General features: G+C 37.9%; 2 protein-coding genes across 8 annotated transcripts in view; one reads left to right on the top strand and one right to left on the bottom strand.

The window, feature by feature from the left end:
- Window positions 1-27,623, top strand: part of LOC310731884 (uncharacterized protein) — a 421,718-nt gene that overhangs the window by 79,255 nt on the left and 314,840 nt on the right. The gene's annotated exons all lie outside the window — the stretch shown is intronic.
- LOC310731868 (UPF0606 protein KIAA1549) overlaps window positions 1-27,623 on the bottom strand; it is a 54,413-nt gene that overhangs the window by 11,592 nt on the left and 15,198 nt on the right. For 6 of the 7 annotated variants that reach the window (XM_083551874.1, XM_083551875.1, XM_083551876.1 and 3 more), the window contains exons 3-14: window positions 17,677-19,689; window positions 17,445-17,533; window positions 16,504-16,672; window positions 15,953-16,083; window positions 15,102-15,291; window positions 14,942-15,001; window positions 13,747-13,892; window positions 11,346-11,523; window positions 9,706-9,887; window positions 3,501-3,712; window positions 1,791-1,900; window positions 1-209 (exon numbers count right to left, since the gene is read on the bottom strand). In XM_083551874.1, coding sequence (XP_083408000.1) covers window positions 1-209; window positions 1,791-1,900; window positions 3,501-3,712; window positions 9,706-9,887; window positions 11,346-11,523; window positions 13,747-13,892; window positions 14,942-15,001; window positions 15,102-15,291; window positions 15,953-16,083; window positions 16,504-16,672; window positions 17,445-17,533; window positions 17,677-19,689 — 3,689 coding nt within the window. The remainder of the gene's footprint in view (window positions 210-1,790; window positions 1,901-3,500; window positions 3,713-9,705; window positions 9,888-11,345; window positions 11,524-13,746; window positions 13,893-14,941; window positions 15,002-15,101; window positions 15,292-15,952; window positions 16,084-16,503; window positions 16,673-17,444; window positions 17,534-17,676; window positions 19,690-27,623) is intronic. The other variant, XM_083551878.1, reaches the window with a different exon arrangement.

Here is a 27,623-nt window from a genome sequence, read left to right as displayed (position 1 = left end):
CTCTTTGTTTATCTTGCTGTTGTCTGCAGCCTTGGTGTCGACTGCAGGGCAGGGTAACGGCAGAGCCGGCATGGGCTGCATGGCGATCAGCTGAATTTTGCTGGAGAAGCGCTTGTTGGCGCCGTCTGCAGAACGGGACATCCGGTCCACATGTTCAAAAATGGATGCCGATGATACCTGTTCATCTGCAACATTCAGTGTAGGAGGACCTACAGAGAGTAAAGCATTATTCTAGTTCTGTTATATCAAAAGTGGATGTAATGATGCAATGTACACACTGATCTGTTCAACTTCTCCCTTATGTTGGAGATTCAGAACGCTCTCTCCTTGAGGTATATAGAGGACAATATAAAACCATTACGTTAATATGTTAACATATTTTCTTTCCAGTAGGGGGCAGTGCTTGCCGTAACATTATACATGCTGACTTTCATTCATACCAAGACAGTTTGAAATTGGTGTTGAGGGAGTGGAGGTAATGATTCATAATGAGACAGTCAGTATGCACTGTGCATCATCTAAAATGACACTATAAGGTTTCTAGTTCTATAACTATAATTGCATGCCTACATATGATGAAAAAGATCGATCTTGTGAAAGAATAGACAATTTAAAAGATCACACAGGCCTACTTCAACTCCACTAGGTCTACATAATAAATCAGAAAGGCGCTTACCAATTTTATTTCTCCCTGAGAGCCGTAACAAATTAAAGAGTGTGAAACAGTGAGATCCCGAGCGTTGAGAGCTTTGTTATGCCTCTAATTTGTGCTTTATAAAAAACAAAAGGAATGCATAAAGAGCCTGCTTTTACTACAGGAGTCACTCCTAATAGAGATTTTGGGAGGGTGAGACAGTGAGAACACTACTGAGAGCTAAGAGTTACACATGTTAAGGCTGATTCGGTTTGATTTCAGGCATTAGAAAAAGCAGGAGAGCTTGATCAGCTCATTCCTTAACACTGAGCCTGGATTAACTAGCACTGGCCTGTCTGGAAAAGGGGAAGGGAAGGGGAATGTGTGACATGAGCTGGTTTAAGCAAGAATTCAGGAGAGATTAACATCTCCCCCATTTAAGTATTCTTTAAACAAGACTGACCAATAGAAAAGAACACAGAAAAAAAGCCATTTCCCACAATGTCACTTCAGTCCCTTGTCTGATTATTGCTCTTTTTAGAGCAGGGGTCTCCAAAACTACAGGCTTTGGTACTACACAGTAAAATAAAAATGTTACAATTTTTTTATTTTATTTCCATTTTATTGACTGTTTTATTTATTATGCAGACAGCAGAGTGTTTAATAAAAAAAAAAATACTTTTGCCTCTGGATAATTTCCCACACTCGGGTTTTTTTTGTGCAGTTGATTTTTTTTTTTTTTTTTTTTTTTTTTTTAATGCGATAAAGCTCCCACTGATTCTGCATTATAGTGGGATGATTACATTTTCATTATATATGGAATAATAAAATTAATATTGAAATCATATAATATGCATAATAGTAATATAATTTTGTTACTATTTACTATTACTAGTATGCTCACTATTGTGGTTAGCTATGCACGTGGCCCCACCCCCGGTCCATGTCAACATGGTCTTGCTTGAAACTGGTCTGTGATGCAAAAAGGTTGGGGACTGTTATTTTAAAGCATCTCTAAAGAGCATCTTCCTTATATTTTCTCCCTTTGTGTGTTCACAGATTTCATTTTGCAGCCTCTATGTAATCATGACTCTGTCAAACTACTGTATTAGCTAAAGTGTGACATGTAATATGAATCTTTTAAGGGTCATCTTACGAGGTTGCTTGGGATCACTGGACAGTCCGGCTTGTCTCGGGTTCGCCTTCGGAGACTCCCTCTCACTGAATGGCTCACTTCCCAGCGAATCACCGTCGGAAGGAGAGATCCTTACACAACATAACCCACATCAAGAAATGTATTTACAGTAAAATCGTGGACAGAGTTTCATTATGTGAACTGAGAGTAATCTTAATTTATAGCGATCAGGCATAACTTTATGGCCACCGATCGGGCGTAACATTATGACCAACTGCCTAATATTGTGTTGGTTCCCCTTTTGCTGATAAAACAGTTCTGACCTGTTGAACATTACCAGCATTTACTTCTTCAGCAGTTTGAGCTACAGGAGCTCGTCTGTTGAATCAGACCATAGGACCAGCCTTTGCTTCCCATGTGCATCAATGAGCCTCGGCTGTTTACGACCCTGTCGCCGGGTTCACCACTGTTCCTTCCTTGGACCACTTTTAATACATACTGACAACTGCAGACCGGCAGCACCCCACAAGAGCTCCAGTTTTGTAGATGCTTTGACCCAGTTGTCTAGCCATCATAATTTGTCAAACTAACACAATCAACTTTGAGGACAAAATGTTCAACTGCTGTCTAATAAATCCCACTTACTTACAGGTGCCATGATGAAGAGATAATCAGTGTTATTCACTTCACCTGTCATAATGTTAAAATGTCAAAATGTTATGCCTGATCAGTGTATATGGTCAAAGTTTAAAGCAGCTGCTTGGCCTGTCAAGATCACCGAATTCTGACCGATTTATCAGAAATCTGAATTGATTAGAAATGTGATTAATATTATTCTTTTTTTACTTTATACCAAATGTAATATATAAGTATAACAATATTGAGAATAACTAAATGGTGCAGAAATGTGACGGTCAAAAACAACTGAGAATGAATATTCACAGATTTTATAGATTTCTAATTCTTAATTAATTTATTTAGTAATTGTGAAAGGCCAAGTGGCTGCATGTACACAAACAAAATAACTACGCGAGATAATTCATCACAAAGAAATCTCCTTTTCGTGCATATTAAAACAACTACCTCAATCACTCCACTGATACTTCTTGATTCTTTAAATTACAACGGCACATGGCACAATGCAGACCAACTGATTAAAAAGGAGATGTGTGGAAATATTGATACGTTGCTGCTTAAGAATGCTTCGTCGATTAGGATGTTACGGAGTGCCTATCAATTACATAGGTAAAGTATTAGAACTATAGTATTTGGTCAACTTGGGACCTTAAGTTAAATATTTCATTACAATTTGCAACATTATGAGGAAATATATTTCAAATAAATAATTTAGCAAAATACCAGGTATTATGGATTGATTAGGCCAAATTGTTTCAGATTGATTTCATTCAACTTTTGCTTCATAATCTAATTCTCTGCACAAGATAATAACCATGTTTGTCAGTTATCGATGATTTGCAATGCCAGATGATCTGTGCGGTAAGCAAACAGGCCTAGTCCCTTGCTTCATACCATTACTCTGATACATGAGCTATTGATCTGTGGCCTAGATAGAAAACACTTTTAAAAAGCCCTATATTGATTTACGGAAACCTCATCATTGATGGGAGCGCTTTCTTAAAATTGATAAACATGTGTTATTTTAATATGAGCATGATTGTCTAATAGACCACTATTCCACTATCTGGTCACTGCAGTAATGCAGCTGCTTACTGTGATTTTCTGTGCTGGCTGTTACAGGAAGCCTTGGTGGAGGAGCCTTTGGAATTTTTGGGTGTTGAGGCTCCGGTGTTCTCGTTGGCGTTCGGCTCTTTAGCTGGAGCCGGTGCCGGGAGAGGTTCCTGAATCACCCTGAGGTCATCCTTACTGTGCTGGCCCAGGTGCAGCTTGGCAAAGTCAAAACCCTTTACACTGGGAGTCTGCAGCTGGAGAGAGAGAGCGAGTAAAAGAGGGAGGGAGGAATTAATGTGCATGGATGGAAATAACAGATAAGCGCAGAGGCATAAGGGTGGAGAGAAAGAGACCGTGGGGCCTGAGCAGGCTGGGAGAGGAGGAAAAGCTTAAAACAAAATCTGGCCAGGCTCTGATCTACGGGGCTGCCATGAGGTGTGTATGGATCAACAAGAATGAAAGAATTGCACATGAATAGACAGAAACTATGAATGTCAAATGAGCTGAGCTTGGAAAAATTGGGCAGAATGCTGAGGATTAGCTAGAGGCACAGAAGACAGACAGGCAGTAAAAAAAATAAATAAATAGAGTGAGCTGCTGGTCTGTCTGCTTGCCTATCTGTGGTTGGATAAAAGACCAGATGAGAACAAGAAGCAGAAGTCTCTTAACAATGCAGCATAATGTCAACAGTAGGTTATCTCCAGAGACAGAGAAAAAATGCAAAACCCATCCATAACAGGTGGGGAGCGTTACTGAAAAGAAAAGCTTTTGTTTGGTTATAACATGTATATCAACTATTATATTAGCTAGCGCTGGTTTTAGACAATGAAACTCACTCACTAGCTGTCTTGATAAAAATGTGCTGAACCTGTAAATCATTTGGGAATGTGTACAGTTCTCTATTTTTAAAGGTATGTGAGGCTGTTTATAAATAGGACTCAACCTGAATACAATTAAAAATGTCTCTTGCGTAGGGCCTGAATCTAGGACAATGCTACCATGCAGAATGCTCTAATGAATAAGGATGAACAATGAAGCATTTAGACACATCTGGTGTTCTGAGTCATTTTCCAATTTCTACTTATCAAATTTATTACAAGGGACTTGCCGGCTACTGGGAACACAGCTACCACTGACTGCAGTCATTCCTTGCTTACCTTTCTGTGTTCATTTACATTTGCCTCTTCCTCCTTCTCCTCTTCTATACTCTCTTGTTTCTTACTGCTTGGGGCAGTAGAGATAGATTTCTGATTTGGCATTCGGAGAAAGAAAAATTACAAGGTATTTTTTTTTCTACATGCTGACCCAGTTGACCACTACAACAGAGCAGAACTACAGGCTCAGAATGACTAACCGTCTCCTACAGGAAGACAAAAAACATCTACAAGGAACATTTTGCAAGACTCCTCAGCTACCATCTACCTCCTCCTCTTCTTCTTCTTCATCCTCATGTTCCTCATTTTCCTCCTCTTCTTCCTCCTCCTCCTCCTCCTCCTCCTCCTCACTACTCTCTATTACCAAAAGCTTTTCACCCTTGACTGGGGTCATTAACCTTTGGCGTGAGGGTATAGATTTCTGTATTGAAGTAATTGACTGGATAGGGAATGGAAAGTAAAAATAAGGTGAGATGAAATGGTGGTCAATGCCATTACAATATTAAATTTGAATTCTTTATAATGAATTTAAGGTGACGTAGCATTTTGACTTGGATTACAAACTAGAAGGTCAACAAGAAGTCGATCAGCTGTGTGATCAGATTGCACTACATTGTGTCTGTTTATATTCACTCCCGGGTATAGTTTTCACAGTTCTCCTCACACAGTACTGTACAATCAAAGTATACAGTAGGTTTACTGGTCGGCGCTATATTAGGTTTTGTGTCTTGTCTTGTGTTGTCTGTCTGCACTGTCTGTCTGTACTGTTTTTTTGTCTGCACTGTTTGCACTAGGTTGCACTCGATGCACTTTATGTAGCTTTGTGTTGTGTTGTAGCTCTATGTTGTTGTTTAGTGTAGCACCAGGGTTATTGAGGAACGTTGTCTCGTTTTTACTGTGTACTGTGTACCACTGTGTATAGTAGAAATGACAATAAAAGCCTCTTGACTTGACTGTTACCTTAAATTCACACTAACAAGTTCATGTATGACATGATAAAGCAACAAATGCAAACCATTGCCTCGAATGTTTTCTAGGACCAATCTTAGGTTCCATTAATGGTTTGATGCACAAAAATGCAAGTTAAACATACAACTATGGTTTTCTTTTTCCTGTCATATTCAATGCTTATAAAAACATTAGGAAGAAATATAAATCTTGAAATAATTACAACACGAAGGTGGCAACAGTAAACACAGTAGGCGTGGCAATTATATAAAATGTCACAGGGATGCAGAACACTCTCGGAGGTAAGAGCTATCTTTCGTCTTTCCCGTACATAAGTTCACAGATGCACACAATTGGCTAGTGTTACTCTTATCAACAGGGTAGAGAGAGTATGCCATCCTCACAGCCAGTGTTGCTCCCTTAGCTACTGGGATTGAATGGCTTTTGGACGATTAGTATTCCAACTCCTGACAGGGTAAAGCCACTCAAGAGCCTGGTTATTTCCATTTCTTATTGTACCTAACCAGTTCATATTCACAAACAACAGCAGTAGCAACCACTATACACCCAAAAGATTCAAACTACATGTGACAAAAGCACTCACTAATGTAAACATAGGGTTAAAAAATGCGTGTAATAGGGGATTAAGTCACAGCTCTCTGAACATCATGGTCACACAGGATATGAACACTGCCACTGTGCAAATATTTATATGTTTGTGTCGAGAGCAAGTGGAATAGCGACGTACATCACAAGAATTTATTTGAAACGGTCTACCTGTTTAAGGACATGGAAAGCAAAAACAATGTTTTGCATACTGATGAGTTTTGGACAGCTCTTTTAGAGGTAAATACCTGAATATTTCAAATAATATCCATGAAACAGCGGATAACAGCCCATGCAAAGTCATTCAACTCACATTTGACCTCAGACACCCATGAATAAATAGGATTCGGGAATCAATATGCGTTCACATTGTCAAAATGAATCAAAGCGGAAGATAGATATACCACAACAACAGGAGTGGCAAGCAATCCCATATGTATATAATTAATCTTATTGATAGTGCATCTATACAAACTTCCAAAACAAAGCGAATAACGCACTGACTATGCTTGATCGTTTACCTTTCCAGAATATTTTGCCATTTGGTTTGATAATTCTTCAGTAATTCTTTGCCCTATTGTGTTATAAGTATACACACACTATTTGTATAAAGGTTTATGGACACCTGCCAATAAGATTAAACATCCAATTCCACACTCACTCCCCATTTGCTGTTTTAATAACCTCCACTCTTCTGAAAAGGTGTTCCACAAGACTTGTGGATTGTGCTTGTTGAGATTTGTGCTCATTCAGTTACAAGGGTGTTAGGAAAGTCAGGTACTGATGTAGGGTGATGAGGCCTGGGGTGCAAGTCAGTGTTCCAATTCATCCCAAAGATGTTCAGTAGGGTTGAGAGCTCTATAGCAGGCCACTCAAGGTCTTCCACTCCAAGCCATGTAAACCATAACCTCATGGAGATCGCTTTGTGCACATGGACATCGAACAGATTCGGATCTTCTACTTCAAGTGTAGGGAAAGTTTTATGCTACCATAAAAGGGCTAGTAAGCAAAGGGACAGACATTCCTGATGCTGCATCACCGTTTAATGTGTTGCAAAAGACAGACACAACAATCAAGTTGTTTTGTTTGGAAGCAGTTGAGAAAGCAGATATGGAGATATCAAATGCTGTGCCACCAGTTCCGTCCATTATGAGGGTCCATCAGGCGGTGACCCAAACAAATGGAGAATTGATATACGGAGATGTCAGACACTTGTGCACAGCAGCACAAAATCTGAACTGTGAGTGCTTTAGTGCAAAGCATTTTAAGGTCAGTAATCAACAGAAGGCTCCCACATCCACAGTAGTTCAGTGGCAAAGTCCTATAGTTGTTGGCAAATGGTGTGTGCTGAAGTACAATGGTGATATGTACCCTGGTGTCATCACAGATACAAGTGGATACAGGTCCATTGTGTGCAAAATATTGGAATCAACAGGTTTTTTTGGCCAGCCCATGAAGACATCCTTAGGTACTTGTTTTGAGGACATAGTGTGTGATTTACACCACCCCAAGGCCAGTCGCAGGTCGGCACATGGAAATGAAAAAAGAAGTCTGGGCCAAACTAGAGCAGGCTTTTTAGGAAAGGACAAACAAGTTTTTGGTCATGAATTTAGTTAAAACATTGTTAGATACAGATTTTGCAATTGAACTGTTTAGTGTTTTGTATACAAGGACTAGTATTTTCTAATTCATCTTAGATTGATTTTAGATGTGTCAGATTTGGAAAGCAGACATCTGAGGACTTCATATCCTAAAATTCTTGTCTTTGTCTTTTTTTTACCTTGTGCTAAAAGATATACTATGCAGGAGCCAGAAACACCAACTCATGTCATGCTGCAGAGGAAGGATTAAGACACACCCACCACCCTCTCCCCCCCCCCCCCCTACGACCACTTTGATTATATTCTTTCTTTTTTTCACCTTTTTCACTGTTAAGAACTACAAACACATCGCTGTAACATAAACTTTATCTCTCTCACACACACACACACACACACACACACAAAACATGCTTCCTCACACAACAAGCAAAAAACCTAATTGGTGGAATGGCCTATATAATTGCGTGCCTCTAACTTTCTGGCAACAGTTTGGGGAAGAACCACATATGGCTAGAATAGTCAGGTGTCTCAAAACTTTTCTCCACATAATGTAAGTAGGGCTGAAACGAAAATCTGAGATACTCTGGTGTCTCATTTATAAACTTTATATAAAATGTATCCATGCAAAGTTTGTGTGTGCTATCTGTGTCGCCAATTCACCTTCTCCCTTTCTGTGTTTCCATGTTGTGCCTTCGCAGGGCTCAGAGTTTACTTACAAGTGCACACTTTCTCCCACCCATTTTTTTTTTTTTTTTTTTATATACATTTCAACCATTGTGTGTAAAGTGGTGTACGCATGTTTTCAGCCTTGTTCTCTGCGTATGCCACATTTATAAATGAGACCCCTCGGCAGGTAAACACAGAAGACGCTGCAGAATGAAAAATGGAGAAACCAAGAGAAAACAGCGAGGGGCGCAGAGAAGATTTAGGCCAAAGAACACAACAAAAGTTTTTAAGTTATTTGAAATAGATTTTTAGATTTTATTTATGATTTTTTTATTTATACATTTGTATATGCATTTTGATGTAATATGGCGATTAAATGCACTAAATGAGTTCACTGCAATTTCAGCAATAAAAATTTTAAATGTTTGTAAAGAGGGTGAAAAACGTTCATTTTAAGAGACCTGGCATTTTCTCTTGTATATTTAGTATTTTGTTTTTTAATGAAGAAAAAGTAAAGTAATCTCCCGTAAAAACCACGATAAACGGACGCCACCCCAGTATACAACATTATAGTTGTATATTAGCATTTTATAATAAATAATTATATTTGTATTAATACATTTCATTATTTTAACATAAAACTCCATAAAAACAATTCCCTATATGTCTTTTGGTCTATCGTGTGGCAAAATATAAAAAACATTAAAGTTTTAAAACTTTAAAGTAAAGTGGGGGAATTCTGTATTTCTTATCTGATTAATCGATGGACTTATCAGTAGAATACTCAATTACTAAAATAATCGATAGCTGCAGCCCTAAATGTAAGCATATACTTAAAGTTTTAAAAGTGATATATGCTTATTTAATACTTGTTTTTTACTTTAGCTTCATTAAAGGATATTTAAATCAAGTCTATGGGTGCTGTTAAAGTATTTAATACAACATTATGAAACCTTTTCAGAAATATATTGTAAAATTGTGACTAGTCACAGCACACTGCGTCATGACAACACATTTGTCAGTCCTTTATACAAAAATAGACTTTGGGATTGGAGTGGTACTCAGTAGGCCAAATCAATCCCATTGAGATGAGATAAGCAGCCATAGCAGAGACACTCAGGAGCCAACTAGCTGATTACTGCTATCTGTTCTTTAAGCAACTTGGGTTGATGCTACAGACAACAATGCTTACAACTGCTTTCCTGTCTGTGTGATTTTTCTTCTTGTGCCAAGCTACATCTGAAATTTTTAGAGCCAACTTTTCTCTCTTACCTTCTGTCTCTGTTGGACAGTGCTCATGGTATCTGGTTGAAACTCCAGTTTGTCCGTGCGGCACAGTTTCCAGTACAGTATGCTTATGATGATCATCACCACCAGCACGGGCACCACTACTCCTACTATAATCCATGTGTTGGTATTCTCTGTCTCAGATGGCAATGCCTGCTTCTCCACAGCTGGACACACAACAAACAAAGGTGCAGGCATGATTGCATTTCTATAAATATATATTACTCCTTATAGTACACACTGTATGCACCTGAATGCTACCTCCCAGTATCTTGCTCAATTGAGATATGTGTCACAGATAACAGTGAAATCTTAGATGAAGTACATGTACACAACAAACAAACAAACATACATTGTACAGGCAAGTGATAAGGGGCCAAGCACTTTCTGACCCACCCCTTAGTGAAAGTTAAAGAGCAAAAGACACCATATTCACTGTTCTGTAAGATATATAGACGATTACATTTAAAGGCAAAACATCAAGCTTTCAATTTAATATTGGTTTATTTCCTGTTTCCATTAGCTCTCCCAATTTGCAAATGAACTCTGAGCTTGTTCGTTAACATCAAGTCACGTTGCTACACATATGAGCCAAGCTTGGTGTCAATATTTCAATGGCATGGCTAAGAAAAAGCCTCAGATTCTGTATGGCTATAACTTCTCTATTGCTTTGATTGTGTGTTGTACACAAACCATAACGGATGGCCATTATGAACAAACCACCGGGATCAGGCATAACATTATGACATTATGACATCAGGCATAACAATATGACATTATAAAATGATGAAAAGTGATGTGAATAACACTGATTATCTCTTGATCAGTGGTCGGTCTCGATGAGTCCTGACTGTTTTGGTAGCAAAAGAGGGACCAATGCAATATTCTGCAGGTTGCTATAATGTTATGCCTGATCAGTGTATCAAAAAACTATTGGATTCTCTTGTGATTTTGTGATTAGAATTTTGTTGGGATTTTAAAAGCTTTCAGCAGTTGAACTTGTGACAAAACCTTTTAGTCCTTTAGGTACTTAGGTACTAGTCCTTTGTTCAGGTGTGACGTTTGGCCTGAATATGTCACACTGTCACCTCTAGCTTGCTTGTTAAGAATCTAAATATAAACCTTCATCTTATTTTTGTAAGGCTGCATTTTGATGATGTCCATTGTGTTGTGCAAAACAAAAATAATTTTCTTGTGAAAGCTTCTGAACCCGTCCCTTAGCCGCATTGCAAGTTAGATACTGCTAATAGGCAGAGTGGACAGCCTCAGGCCTCCTGAAACTATGCTGTTATACAATAATAAATGGCTTCATTATTTATAATGATGGCAGATTTTTGCGCTGTAGGTCAAACAGCTATAAATCCACCAGTGCAAACTCTTCCAGATAAAAAGGCCAAAGTCTGGAAAAGACATGTTTGTTAAACCTTTCTCTTTGAAGTTTACAGTGTGGAAAATGTAATTATTTGGTTTTCAGATACCACAGCCAACTGGCAATGAGTAATGCGGGGTCAGTAAACTAGTTATGAACATTTGATTAAAAACAACTTTAAGTAAAAGACTCCATCAAAGACTGCCTGCAGAGAACACAGAGTAGTGTGTGGGGTTGTTTTGTGGATGATGCTTACGTTGCGCCAGAATTCCCTGGATGCGGTATCCCAGCAAGATGGCCGCATGCTGTACATCCAGCCTGTTGAGCAGGTTTGCGGTGGTGACAGCAGGCAGCCTTTCACTGTTAACACCTTCCACAAAGTAGATCATCTCCAGAGGGTTATCCTGTTCTTCTAGGCGAGTGATCTGCACAATCTGAGTCACAAGAATAGTTCTATATTAGTTCAGATCTACAGTGCATCCAGCAAGTATTCACAGTGCTTCACTTTTCCCACATTATGTTATGTTACAGCCTTATATCAAAATTGATTCAATTAAAATTTTTTATTCAAATAAAAGAATAAATTCTACAAACAATACTCCAAACTGACAACTTGAAAGAAGTTTGTTTGAAATCTTTGCAAATGTAATGTAAAATAAATTACATGTACATAAGTATTCACAGCCTTTGCTCAATACTTTGTTGAAGCACCTTTGACACCAATTACAGCCTCAAGTCTTTTTGAGTATGATTCTTCAAGCTTGGCACACCTATTTTTGGGCAGTTTCTCCCATCCTTCTGTGCAGAACCTCTCAAGCTCCATCAGGTTGGATGGGGAGCGTTGATGCACAGCTATTTTCAGATCTCTCCAGAGATGTTCAATTGGGTTCAACTCTGGGCTCTGGCTGAGCCACTCAAGGACATTCACAGAGTCGTCCCGTAGCCACTCCATTGTTATCTTGGCTGTGTGCTTAGGGTCTTTGTCTTGTTGGAAGATGAACCGTTACCCCAGCCTGAGGTCCAGAGATCTCTGGAGGAGGTTTTCATTAAGGATGTCTCTGTACATTGCTGAATTAGGTGGCCCACTCTTTAAAGAGTCCTGGTGGTTCCAAACTTCTTCCATTTACAGATGATGGAGGCCACTGTGCTCATTGGGACCTTCAATGCTGTAGAAATCTTTCTGTACCCTTCCCAAGATCTGTGCCTCGAAAACAATACTGTCTCGGAAGTCTACAGACAATTCCTTAGACTTCAAGACTTGGTTTCTCTGACATGCACTGTTAACTGTGAGCCTTTACAAATCATGTCTAATCAACTAAATTTACCACGTGTGGACTAAATCAAGTTGTAGAAACATCTCAAAAATGATCAATGGAAACAGGATGCGCCTGAGCTCAATATTGAATGCTGTTGATGTTCGTGTTTTTTCAATTATTTGTATACATTTGCAAAGATTTCAAACAAACTTCTTTCATGTTGTCACCTTTAATGCAACATACGTTTATTTACAATGTCCTTTCTTTATTTAGATATTAAAAAAATTAAAATAAACTGATGCGCCAAGTCTCAGATCAAGCACCAAAATCAGCCATGATGCACAAATCCAGCAATTAAAACCATCCGTGTGGAAACATAGCAAAAGTTCCATTTGGTGTTCTGATGATTTCCGTAATTTAAAACCCCATGATTTATAACATCTACAAAAATATTTAGTTTTTTGGCTCTATGTTGAGTTTGGTTTCATTAATAATAAACATACATTCGCATAAAGCATCCATATTTGTTCATGGCCATGTTGATAAGAGTATTGAAAACTTGAAAAAGGTACATTTAGAACAGATACAAATGTAAAATTAAGTTGTGATTAACTACGAGTTAACTCATGACAATCATGTGATTAATCGATATTAAATATTTTAATCGATTGACAGCCCTGATATTTATATACCTACAATTGTACTTTCAAATTTTGCTGAAAGCACATGTTAACAGTCCTGCAGTATGTATTATGAATATCAGTAGTTGTCTGAGTGTGCAGTGGGGGTTGCTGTAAAACCAGGCCAGTCTTTAATCACCCTGCCAGCTCCATGCTGTGAAAGCGGACTGCCCTGCTCTTTATGTGTCCCATGAAATAAAGAAAATCTCTCAGCAGAACAGACACCTGATTCTAGAGGGACTCCGTCTGTGAAGAGTCTTCAATAATTGATCTGCTATCAGCTAACCGCCCTATGAGCGGGAGAATAGGGACCAGTGAGTAGCTCCTCAGTTTAGGGATGAATAGAAGCTGTTGCTATGGATACTGCTGGGCTAAAAAATGGTGATGATCCGAGGAGCGCAGGTGGTGACGGGAGCCATAGAGAGTGATCCATTAAAAAGCAAGAAAGGCTGAGGACATCCATGCAGGAAGAGTACAACAATGAGGCTGCCCATTTCAGAAAAAGCACACATTCAGTGCATGTACATGTGTGTAGGTACACGCACACACACAACATATAAACTAGTGCAAAATCTGGATACCACAGACTATAAAATAAATTTTTTAATTATTTAATTATTCTAATAACTGAATCTTTCCAAAAAAAAAAGAAAGAAAGAGAGAAAGACTGCATTAAAGCAAAATAAGAAGATGACTCTAGTGGCACTGTGAGATCCTTTACCTGTACACTGTTATTGCCCACACTGGTGGCTCTTTTAAGGCGTCGGCCAGCCGAAAGCCCCTCTCCAAGCAGCAGAGCTAATCTTCTCTCCATCTTTGCCTGGAAAATCCTGTCACTCACATCATGCTCCATCACCCCCAGCAAAACTACACAACAGCAAACACAAATCTATTCAGCATAACAGGGACACACACACATAGGCCATATTCAAATGTCAGATAGCTACAGACTAAAATGCTTTAAAGTTTATGTGAGACTTACACACACACACACACTGTAAAGTTTGCCTGAGATATGACATAAAGCATCTCAGGCACCCACAACATTTTTAGTTTAATTGATTTGATTTTTTTTTTTTTTTTTTTCACGTTATCAGCAGTATTACATTTAGAAGTATATTTGCACCTAAATATGGAATGCCACTTCAGGGCATTTTTTAATGGATAAAGTTCAATATGCAAAACAGAAGAATACTTTCCTTATTCTTCACACCATGGGCACAATTTCTTTACAGGAAAATGCAGTAATTTGACAGCTCAAAAAAGTCAATTAAAAAAGAGATAAAATCACGTAAATCCGGCACACACATCACTTCATTTGATGACCTTAATTTAGTACCTTGTGGCTTCAGAAAATGGCAAAATAATATAAAGTGCTTTTTCATCAGCTGAGGCAAAAACTGTTAAACTGAGGGAGAGAAATGTACGAATATAAGTGTGTTGCACGGTGAGATTATTGACCCTAACCTGAATCAGGGCAGACCATCATGTGACAGTGAGTTCTGAGAAAGGTTATGAATGTGACACCGGTAGCTGATGGGTACTGTAATACCTGTCCAGAATCCAAAGGCAAAGTGTTTGTGTTTAATTGCTGTGGTTTAAGATGCTGTTCAAAGCCATCTTGGAAGCTTTAACTCAAGAACAGCATGGATGTGTAATGGTAAATACATGCAGATAATGGTAACTGTGTTATCTGAATAGTACAAACTGAAAATTGACATAAGCAGGTGCAGACCCAGACACATTTTTTCACAATTTTCTTTATTTAGGTCACCCATTATATGAACCAATAGCACTTTAAGAGCAGCAATCAAGTCTTGGCCAAACCTCAGGATTGAAAAAATTATTTATATAAAAAAAAAAAAAAAAAAAAAAAAAAATCAACAACAAGCTATAACAAGCTTAACATACATTACCTGTCTTAACCCATGAAGAACGTAGCAACTGGGTGGTGTTTAGCTCAGGGTAGTGATATGCTGTTGACAAAATAAATGACCCTGTCATTCTCATACATTCCTCACTACATTAAATGATTACAGTCATTGCCGAGGAATGAGGCTTGAAAATCTGACTCACGTTCTGCGATCTGCTGAACAGGGTATCCCAGATAATAGCTAAACTCCACCACACTGAGATGCCTCAGGTGACTGCTGACCTCAGACCCTAGTATATACCCTCGAGCATCACGTACCACAAAGGTGATGTCCAAGGGCCCCCGCAGCTGTCTCTGTGCTGGTGCCACAGAGCTCATGGTGATGTTCAATATCTGAAATATTTGAGATCTTGTTAATTCAATATATAAGTAAGATTATAAATTACAGCACATTTATAATGTTAATGTCTCAAGCTAAATCTAACAAACATGAACTAAATTCTAATTAATAAACTAAATATGGAATCAGACAGAGGGTTTGCCTCAGGATTTTTATAGTCAAGATTATTCCAAGACTATATTAAAATGGAGATGAGGTTTGTACGAGAACCCAAAGCCCAAGTGTGTTAACAGCCCCAGTTTCCCACACAGCAAATTTCACTCATTCATTTAGTTGCCTTGACAACTGTGAGGTTGGATAGTGCATGCTCTTCTCTCTAAATCCAGTCAAAGCAAAGTGATGTCATTACAGAATACGGAGAACAATCTATTAGAATTACCCTCAATCAAAACACAGTGGCAAACAGTGAAAGAAAAAAAAATCAGTGTGTCTGGTACACTGTCTATAGATTATAAAAGTATGACAAGCAAATCAAGAGGACTAGACTAGAGCTTAGAGTTCCGTCATTGAGTTTCTAACAGAATGCATTGTAATCCTGAACAGTTCAGTGTCTTGTCTCACATAACACAAAAGAGCTTGTTTACAAACAATAGCTACACAATATACACAGTCAAATCCGTCAAACAAGAATCCAAACAAGGAAGTGTTCCTTACGTTCACAGAAAAGTCGGTAGACTCCTTGAAACGGCGGCGCACTTCAGCGAAAGCGTAAATTAGGCCTCTTTCGATGTGTTCGATGAATGTGCACACGTGCATGTCTACATGAATGGGCACAAACTGAAGCACTGCAGGAAAAGAGCACACAATAAGACATGCTATCCTTCCTCTTTCTCTTTTAATACAATCCAATTTAAATTGATTTGTATCGCACTTTTAAACAATGCACATAGGCCTGAAGCAACTTTACCTCTACAAAAATGAGTAGATTACGAATAGTATTTTTTAATTCACAATTTAGTATTTATCCCTAATGAGCAACCAGTGGTGATGACAGCAAGGAAAAACTCCCTGAGATTGCATGAGAAAGAAACCATGAGAGGAACCAGGATCATAACCAAACCCATCCTCATCTGGGTTACATCATTCATCATAGTTCCACCCTTGTTGAGGTTATAACTATTTACTGGAAAGTTTTAGATTTTACATTTCTCTCAAATATCTAAAGAGATGTTATTACAAAACAGATTTTAAAAGATTGTCTCTACCCGAGTGGATGTGGTACTGCAGGCCTGGTACAGGACTGATCGAGGAAACACTGAGAATGGTGTCAGATGTGAATGCAAATCGTCTCAGAGCGTTCATAACCGATATGGCTGTGTAGACAACAGGACCAGACACAGCCCGAAACACAAAGTCTGGAGGGGATTTCACCACCTACACAAACACAATAACACATACACATCCCAACAAATAAGCAAGTTTCAAATTTAAAGCAAACCCATCACACATATAGGTCATCATTTCACAGAACAAGATTCCCATGAGAGATTACTATGCGTGAAAATACCAACATGAACATGACTTTTTTTTTTTTTAAGAGCTGCAAGGGAATGAGCATGTGAAGCTCTCTGATCTTTTACTCTACGACGCATATATCTCTGCATTGCCTGATTATATGTAATGAACAGATAAAGTGAGACAGGAAGAGCTGTGTATTTCTGAATTGGCTTTTAAAGGCCGACATGAAGCTTGAGGGCAGTCATTAGGCAACAGTTTGCCAGCTTTTATGTTTACAAATGTTAGACAACCATCAGACTCAATAGCAGACAATTGCATTATTATTGTAAAACAATAAAAAAAAAAGAAACGTGAGAAAAGAGTAATTTGGAAATAGTATTATCTCTGAACAACAATAATTTCACAGAGATACCGACAATGAAAACAAGAAAAAAAGAAATGTTTTGCATGTGACTGCTACTTTATAATAATGAGCAGTTCTCACATATTTACTGACCAAAGAACCAGTACAGTCAGCCAGTCCCCCCCCCTCTTATTTTCTATTGGCTCACATGATTAAGTTTTCAGATTTTATGAAGTTAAATTAGCATGAGACAAATGTAACCGCTATCATGACCGCTAATACAGTGCTGTTTTAAATAGCAGGAGAAAATGTAAAAAAAAAAAAATCAAGAATATTAATGTTCACCTGCAGTTCAACCGATCGATTGAATTCGGCTTTGAGGATCTCTCTGACTTTTGCTTTGGCGTAACCAGCTGTGGAGCCGAGTGGAAAACCTGCGGGAGACAAATAAGACACCATTCCAAGAGTGTTTATATTTTCTCGCTATTCAGACAAGCACTTTTATTGCCTTAGTTTTTAATCATTTGTTCAAATTGCAAATATGCATATAAAAGAAAAAAAAAAAAAAAAAACTTACCAACTCGCACTAAGTAGGTATCAGGTTTGGTAAGGTTGCAGAGGTACTCTCGGATAGTCGTTGTTTGAAGAGTAGAAGTCTGAAAAGTTGTCACTAAAGGGGTTGTAAGCAAAGTTGTGGAATTAAACACCTCAGTTGTTGCACCTGGGGCAGACATAGTTGTCTCATTGTTTAATACTGAAGGAGTGAAGTCTGCTGGCTTGCTGTTTGTCGTCATTTCATCATCTGTAACTGGATTGAAAGAGCTTCCTGCTCCGGTGAAACCCTGGTCAGCCATCTCGGTTACAGAAAGGACAGAGGTGATGTTGAGGGATGACTCAGTGGGCACTTCAGAGATGTTATGTGTCTGGGTGAACACGTTATTGATGAGTGATGAAGTAGGGCGTGAGGTCTCAGGGACAGTAGAATTGATAGACAAGTGTGTGTTTGTGGAATTTAGGAACATGACATCCGACTCCACTGGATCAGGATGTGGGAAAAGCATTGAAGGAAAAGATATGGAAGAGGAGATAGATTCTGTGCTAATCCAGTTGGTAGTTGCTGCCAGATCCCAGAGGGAATTTGAAAAGTCCATAGACGGAGTTAATGCTGATGAGTTAAAAAATGGAAATGTAGCATTCATTAGACTAGGTCTTATGTCTGACAAATCCAAGACAGTAGTGTTGGACAAATTAAGTCCTGAGATGTCTGTTGAGGATTCTTCAGGCCAGGTGGGGTCCATGTTCTGCAGGTCCTCTCCATACATTACTGTGAACATGTGACTGGCTGGAACAGTGTAGGTGCTGGTCGTGCTTATTGACACTGGAAGGGAAAAATGTTTTGAAGTGGTCTGGTTGCCCCTTTGTTCTGTCAAGCTTTCATTGTTTTTTGTGAGCTGAATGTTGTAGTACTCAAGACTATTCATATCAGGCAGAAGAACATCACTGGGCTCGATGGTAACGTCAGGCCAGTTAGTATATATCTCTGAGGTATCACTGACTATATCACTTTGATGTAACGAGATGCTGGAATGTACTGCTGTAGGATGAATGGCTTCGACACCTAAGTGAATAGTGCTGGATATATGGGTGGGACTGTTGGAAATACTGGTTAAGGTAGAAAATCTAGAGATCATTACATTTGTCATTTCACTATTGGGTACTTGGAGAGTACTGGTTGAATTTGATGTAACACTGAAGGCCGTGCTAGAATTCATGGTAATATGTCTACTAGGGAAAGATGTTAAGGGACTGGGAGAGAGGTATCTTGTAGACAAAGGAATCATTGCCCTTGTAGGAAAAGATGTATCATAAGATTCAGAGTTTGAGTCCTCAAAGTCATACATGTCAGATGGAAAATTGGTGACCAAAGAGTAATCATCTCCCTCAGATCCCAGGTAGGACATTGTTTCCAAGTAATCCCCTGAACCAGAACCATAGTCGACATCCATAGTGTTAGTTGGGTAGTAAACCTCTGGTGGACCCATAGTTGGTTCTGTGAAAGATGATGTCACATGAAAATTTCCAAACATCGAATGACTTGGATATAACTGATCATCTAGAGCAGCATCATTTTGGATATTGAAATCATGACTAAGAACTAGGTGATTAGAAAGTTCTTTATGCTTTCCAGATGTACTGGTGCTATTGCTGACTCTTTCAGCTTGTAATTCAGATGATGGAAATGGAGGTTCTGCAAAAGAATCCAGCCCAGCTGAAGGGAAATTTGATGATGTCTGTGACAGTTGGACACCTGAAAGTATGACAGGGCCAGAGAGAGGTTCTGGGGGTTTGGGGACAGAGCTTGGAGGAGGCATGGATGCTAAGCCATATACAGTGTTGACGGTGTGGCTGTAGTAATACTCTGAGGGTTTGAGGGATTCAGTGTTAGGCAAGATGGAAAATGTCCTATGAATGTCACTGAACTGTCCCAAGGCTTGATAGGAAGTGTATAGTAAGGGGATGGGGGAAGCTATATTCTGTGGCACTTCTGTCAGAGATTGCTTTGCTGTGTTGGAATCCAACAACGACAAGTCTAAAGAAAATGAAACAGAAAAGGTATAAAATTAGGAACCAAAGCACAATAACAACTTAAACTAAACCCAAGCAATTTGAACAATGTAAGAACAATCTGATTTAAGAAATGCCTTCAAAAGTTGATCATCTACTTAGAAATTGAAATTTTAGGCAAAAGGATTTGAATAAAAATTCTTCATAAGTTCTATAATATATTAGATTAACAAAAAGCAAGGCAAATTAACATTTTACTCAAAATATCCACATGAAATCATCAAGTGACTTATGTTTCGAGGACAATATTATCTTCACAATGAATCCTGTCCAGTCATCTACCAAACTATATATTTTCAAAATTGTATAATTCTTTTAGCCTCAATAAATCTGTGTAAATTCATTTTATGGATGTGTGGATTCAGCACAAATCCCTTTAATACCAAACATGGATGTGCCTAGTCATTAAAACGAGTAAGCCTAAGCATACTAACAGGTAGCAGGCTATAAAATGATTTTTTTTATAAACAACTGGAGTATGGTAAAAAAAATAATAAACAGGAGAGCATTTGTGATTAACAGACATGCATGATGCAAAGTGAATAGGTTTATGATGTTTTTTTATGCACGACTAACAAAAGAACTTTGCAGTATAGAATGTGCCAACTGACAATTTATACATTATTTGTTTTTGTGTTCAATCACGTAAAACTGGAAAACTATATCTAATTCAGCACACAAGGCTTTCATAGCAAAACTCAATTAATCTTTAGTTATTATGTACATTACTACACTATTATATACAATATTTGACTAATAATTGCAACGATTACACAGGTCACGAGTCCCTAATGTTAAGTTTCTTGGAAGACACTTGAGCCACAAAATTACATTTTAATAATTAAACGTAAGGCTTTGAAACGTAGTTCCTAAAAGAAGTATCGGTTTGCTTGGGTCATATTCTTAAATGTTCTAGAATTTCCATTAGCATGGGCTTTCTGACATACGCAAGGGCATTGGAATAAAGAGTGGCAGTGTGTTCAGGAGCAGATGTGTGCTAATGAAATGGGCCTTTCTGGGGAGGATGCAAAGGAAAGGTGAGGTGCTTTCGTAATGAAGGAAAGAACGGACTCTCCTATTTAAAAGTGGGTGTTAGAGCTTGGCAGCAAGCATAGAAGACTGGTGTTGCATAAAAGCACCAGTCATGAATAGGTGCTTTGTTGTAGATCGTAGCAAAACAGTAAAGTGCCCAATTTGGAGTATCCAAATCTCTTCCACAGCTGCTGGGTGTAAGAATTTGGAATTGTGCCCTCTCTGGTAGAAAAATGCTATTGCAAGCTAGTTAGGGAAGAACATTTTTGTCCAGTTGCTTATGCTGTTCATTGTGCTGATTAATCTAATGGCTGCAAGAAGAAGTGCGCCCAAAACGTCATAATTGACAAACTTATATTTAAGTTAGGTCTGAAACACTTTCCAAATGTTATCTATGAAGATATAATTACCCTCCTTACAACATTTTAGGTAAGTTAAAGCTTCAGTGTGTTACCAAAACCTTTGTAATTTTTGTTGTATTAAAACAGATGCTCGAAAAATGGTTTACTCTAGCAAAAAAGAGACAAATAAAAAGACAAACACACAACTGGATAATCGAACAAACTCCATACAAAGAGGATAAATCAGTTGACTATAATTAACTGCCATTCCCATTAAATTGGAAAACAAGTTAAATGTTTAGCCAAGGCTCCAGAAGTTTTACTTTATATTTACTAATTTCCTGCCAATTCTGATACCAGAACCCTGATGTTGCAATGAATGTAGATTACAGGATGATCAGGGTGACCTAAAGCACAAGAGGCACATATATTAATGTTTTTTTTCTTTAGTGACTCTGAAATCTAATAAAAAATAATACTTGCACTGTAACTTCAAGTAATTGCACAATTTTTGCATATTCAAAAACATACAACTGGATTCAGACTGTGACATAAAAACATCTTTAAAATGTCTCAATTCTATTTTCAGAAATATTCTTATGAATCTATGCGAATTGTAAGTGCAATCTGTCGGACAGATCACTGAACATAACTCCAGATTTGAACCAGACAGCTATGAGTCAGAAACAGCCGACATTACTTAAATGTCTGAAGCAATCCTCCCATTTTATTCGGTAATTATTTAGAAATATTTGCAGGCCTTTTAGCTAGATTTCAAATCTTACAAAGTAAAAAAAAAACATGGAATGAAGAAGAAGAGTTAAAAAATTTACCCAATTACCAAAAGTAAAAGTAAACATGTCCACATATACAGATTCAGCACAGGGAAATAAATATATAATAATTCGGTTTCTTTTACTGCAATTAACAAAAATATTAAAAGAAATCCTGCGCTGCCTTAATTAGCTCAATACATCTTTGGAGAGTACACAGTTCTCTATACTCACTGAATTCAAGTTGCTGAGAAAATATAAACCTAGCAGCTATAATAATTATTAACAGAGCTCAATGTAATAATAAAATATTTCCAGTTTAAATAAAAATTTTTGTGTCATTGCTCAGGCTTTTTTTTATTCCTTGTCTCTAGGCATGTCTACACTGTTTAAAAACGGTGGTTTTGTCTAAAAACCCTCCATAATCACACGATCGTTTTCTTTACGATCGATTGCAGCAATGTCAAGGTAAGGCACCACCAAGACAAAAAAATGTGTCATCGATTTCGAAAGCCTTCAAATTGAGAAAAAATTGCAAATGCTTAGAATTTAGAGAGAATTTGCAAAAAGCTACGCTTTTGTTGACTGAAAACGTCATCTCAGTGTGGACGCAAGGCAAAGCGGAGAGAAAAATGTGTGTTTTCAAATGAAAAAGTATTAATGTGGACATCGTCTAAAATTACACATCTGGGGTTCAAATGACCTTGGCTTATTATTATTATTACAGTGCTTTGCATACTCTGTTGAGTCTGTGTGGGTTTCCTCTATGTTCTTGGTTTCATCCCATCTTCTAAAAACATGCATGTAAGTTGTCTGACTGTGATAAATTGTGCCTAAAGTAGAAATGTGTGTCCCTAAAGTAGAATGTGTGTCCCAAAATAGACTCTGGACTACTGCAACTTTAACCATTTACTGAAGATGAATAATGATTTCTTACTCTTGTAACTCAGCATAATGTGCTCATGTAATGTAACATATTATACTTATAATTAACCACAAATTGTATTTCATGTGAGACTTTTCCTGATATCCCCAGACAGAAGAACATCATACTTGCCAAAGCAAACTAACTGTCATCACCTGTCGTCAACCTCTTTCTAGAAGCAAGCTGGTAAATAAAAACAAGAAAATCAGAAAAAATAACAGCAAAAAAATAAATAAATAAATAAATAAATAAATTGTATTTACCACAGAATCCCAAGTAGTATATAAAATGGGAACACGATGCTTACAACATATTCTGCCTCTTTCTGACCAGCGACATCAGCTCCTCCATTTAAAATCAAATCAAAAATAAACAAGAGCAATACGTGTTTCGTGTTTCACATCCTTTTCCTATTCTATGAACTGGCTTTTCCACAAGACATACCCTATAAATAAAGGTTTTTGGACAAAAAGAACATCACACCCACATGTGGTTCTTTCCAAAAAATTTGAAAGCAAACTAATGTCTAGATTGTCTTTGTATGCTGTAGCACTTCTTTTTACTTGTTCAGGCAAGACAATGCCTCTGTGCACACAGCAAGCTCCAAGCAGATATGGTTTGGAGTGGAAGAACTTGAGTGTCCTTCACAAAGCCCTGACTTCAAACCCACTAAAATACTTCAGGATGAACTGCAACACAGACTTCCCCGACACCCAAGACCTCCTCACCCGACGTAAGTGTATAATCTCCCTAATGCTCTTTTGGCTGATTGGACAAATCCCCACAGCTGTGCTTCATAATCTAACGCAAAGCCTTCCCAGAAGAGTGGAGCTTTTTATAATGGTAAAATATCTAGAATGGCATTTTTAAAAAGCACATGTGAGTCTGACCATTAGGTGTCCACATTTCTGCATGTATGAAAAGAGCAGAAAGGCATCGTTTTTATGTGCCATGAAACAAAAATCATAAATTCTAGAGCTAATTGTTGGCACCCCTTCCCTGCTAATATTCAATTTGGATCCCAACCCACATATAAAGTGCTGATGAATCCAGTGAAAACCTATGCAGCGTTATTAAGCGGTACTTTAATGTGCAAAATGTGAACTCCTATTCATTACAGACAGAATTCAAGGTTGTGTTATTTTGGCAGTGAATTAGCTCAGTGCGGTGCCAGTCAAGGATTTATTACGAATGAAAGCATGAGGCCACTTTACATATACAACTGAAGACCCCTCGGTGTCTGCCTAAATGGTGAAAGGCAAGTGTGCTCGGTAGAAATCGTGCTTCAAAACAAGCATTACCTAATTTCTACAGAGAGGGCCAACTTCAGTGTTAATGAAACAGCATGACCCTGAGCGGTGCCAGACGGGTGACGACATGACAGACTGAAGGCAGGGGGAAAACACTGGAGATGACTCGCTCTACCACCTGTTCCTGAAACATGACCATGTTACGCATCGGTGCCGTTTTATTGTGATCTCTGTCCTTGAAGAGGTAGGACTACATATTGTATTCTCTGTTGGTAAGTGAGAGTGATAGCGTGGCGCTTAGCATGTGTTATACTTCAAGCACAATCAGACTGCAACAGTATTTATCTTACAGTATCTTATATTATCTTATAGCATACACACATTAAATACACTGTACAATCCATTTTAAAAATCACGAGTGTAAGAAAAGCTAATGATGGTACATTGGTATAACTTATACATGGATGTATAAAATATATGTGCATTAAAAAAAAGAAAAAGAAAATGTATATATATATAATTGTATATTAAAATATACTACAGGAATAAAAGTTTGTGAACACCTGGCCATAAAATCTGTGTTTTTTTCGAACATCTAATTCCATATTAATCCCCATTTGCTGTTATAACAACCTCCACTTGACTAGATTTTTGAGTGGGCTTTGTGCTCAGGGGCACAGTCAAGCAGAAACAGGGTTGGGTCTCATAGTTCAAGGGAAGGGAAAATACTGCATCCAAAGATATCTTATACAATTGTGTCTCCTATTTTTTGGTAACAGTTTGGGGGAGAACCAAATATGGCTTGAAAAGTTGGGTGTCCCAATACTTCTGTTGCATTCGATTTAAATTTGACTTCTGTCCGTATAGTGTAAAAATTAAGCTGAGTCAATCGATTCCACATCATTATATTTAATTCAACATACTGAATTATTATTCATTTATTTATTTATTTATTATTCACACATTATCTGTTTCTACAGATTATGTTTTCCCCTATACGAAAACTTTCTTTCGGCTTCTCCCATTAGGGGTCGCCACAGCGGATCATCCGTATTCATGATTCGCATGTTCGATTTGGCACGTTTTTACGCTGGATGCACTTCCTAACGCAACCCTTCCCATTTATCCGGGCTTGGGACCGGCACTAAGAGTGCACTGGCTTGTGCAACTCTAATGGCTGGGGTTGGTTCCCTGACCGGGGATCGAACTCGGGCCACAGCGGTGAGAGCGCCGCATCCTAACCACTAGATCACCACGGAACCATGTTTTCCCCTATACTGATATGTGCAAAGTACTTTTCTTTCACATTTAACAACAAACTCTGGTTGACTCATACATTTTCTTGTGGTACAACAGTATACTTGACAAAACGAGACACATTAACCCAGACCGCATTCTGGCCATCAGCACAACTGATTTTTACTAGTTGAATAAATTTTACAAATCATATGAATGTCACATAGCTCTGTTTTAAACCTGCTGAGAGAAAAGAACATGATAAGTCTCTGACATGAATAATGTTTTTAGCAAAAGACAGACTAACACAGCTCAAAGCCCAAAAGATCAAATAAAAACTATGGCTATATTGAATCTCTGGATCTGAAGATGTGTTCATTTTTATGAACGCTTTAACATAGTTGGTCACATTTTGAGGTTAAACTATATCAACCACCATTTTAGCCTGGTTAATTAGATTTGTGAGTAACTGAAACGCAAGACTGGGTAAGTACACCAACATTTCCACTTGCCCTCTGGGTTCAATAATAAATATATAGTCTAATAACACATATAACATACAAAAATGCAGACTATGGAAACGGGTTTGAAGTAAGAGAGGTTGATTTTTGTATTCGGTTTGTTTCAAAAATTTTTACCTCATAATGTGAGCGAGTGTGAACAAAATGACAGAAAGGAGACTTGAGATGAGATCAACAGCACATAAATGATTCAGTTCAGCAGACTTAAATGTAATTTGCTCCTCCCTGAACTCCTGTCTAGCACTGAACCTGATCATTAAACCCAATAAAAGCAGAAAGTCTGTCTGAGGGCTAAGGCAGACTTAGACAAAAATACACACAACCACCGGCATCAAAATGAATCAAAATGTATGCATGATCCTTTGTGACGCATGGTGCGTGTTATTAACCGTCACTGTGTCGTCCTCAGCGGGGGTATAAATAAGAGGCAAACTATATTAGCATCACAAAAGCAAAATGGCGCAATGTTTTTTTCATCTAAATGGTCCATTACGACAAGCTAACAGGAAAAAACAAAGACTTGCGTGTTTTACTATTTTATATTCGAGATGTGTGTTTAATTGTCCAGCAACAAACAGAGCGAGTTATACAAAACCTCCCTAGCTTTCATTATTAGGGCTCGGTTACACAAGTTCATTTAAAAGAAACAGCTGTGAATCGCACAAAGTGAGTCTGTAGCCAAGATCTACTGCTGGGAAAAATAAGATACCAATTATTGGCCCCCGTTTTTAATGATGTCATTTCCTTTCATTTGCCAGGCTTCTTTAAGTGAAAGTCTCATTTGATGATGGTGCTATTCCAGAAAAGCGGGGTGAAACACTTTTGCCCACACATGTTTCTGTTTTAGTCACATCCCATTGCGTGACTGCTTTTCTCCCTCGCTTGCAGCGACTCTACTCGCTCTCCAAAAGAACCCTAAAGTGCTGACATTCGCTTTTTTTTCGTAGAAAACAGTGTTAGTGCAGATACACTATATAGCTATAACAGTCTGTAGACACTTGAACACAAACTGTTAGTGCTACAGGGAGCCCCCAAAAACTGTTCTGGAAACACAATTATATAGCAAGTTTTATACAATTTCCCTTTTGCTAATAATAATCCAAACCTACTCCAGCATAACAATGTGCCTGTGCAAAAAGCATATCTACATATCCATGTAGACATGGTTTGTAAGGTTGGAGGAGGAAAACCCTGAGAGTCCTTCACAGATCCCTGACCTCAACCCCACTGCACAAATTTAGGGTGAAGCCCACTTTGAAATCTAATGCAAAGCCTTCCCAGTAAAGTGGAGCTTATTGTAACTGCAAAATGGGGATTAAATCTGGAATTTGAGGTTGAATAAGCACATATGGGGTGAAAGATTTAGATGTTCACATTCCTGTAGCTGTATAATATATGTGATTAAAGCACTTACTGTATGCTAAAATAAATAAAAAACAAAAAGTTTTTAAAATCTAAATCTTTCAAAACTTGCTGATGTGCCTAGTTATACTGTGCATGGTTTATCATTCATAGTAGGTTACATAGATACCATCCATCATACAAACTAGAACTTACAGCTTGCCCTTGAACACCAGAGACTTCTTCCCAAAATTATGAAAAAATAAATAAATAAAAATAAATATTATATATATATATATATATATATATATATATATATATATATATATATATATATATATATATATATATATATATATATATATATATATATTTTTTTATATATAAAATATGTGAAAAACTAATAAAACCCGGAATCCAGTGTAGCATCTTCCATATAAATCCCTATACATTTTGTTAGTATGAACATGTAATAATATA

This window comes from Silurus aristotelis, assembly GCF_946808225.1.
Source record: "Silurus aristotelis genome assembly, chromosome: 10".
NCBI classification, from domain to species: domain Eukaryota; kingdom Metazoa; phylum Chordata; class Actinopteri; order Siluriformes; family Siluridae; genus Silurus; species Silurus aristotelis.
The sequence above is the reverse complement of the archived record's forward strand: the minus strand, read 5'-3'. Positions and strand labels throughout refer to the sequence as shown.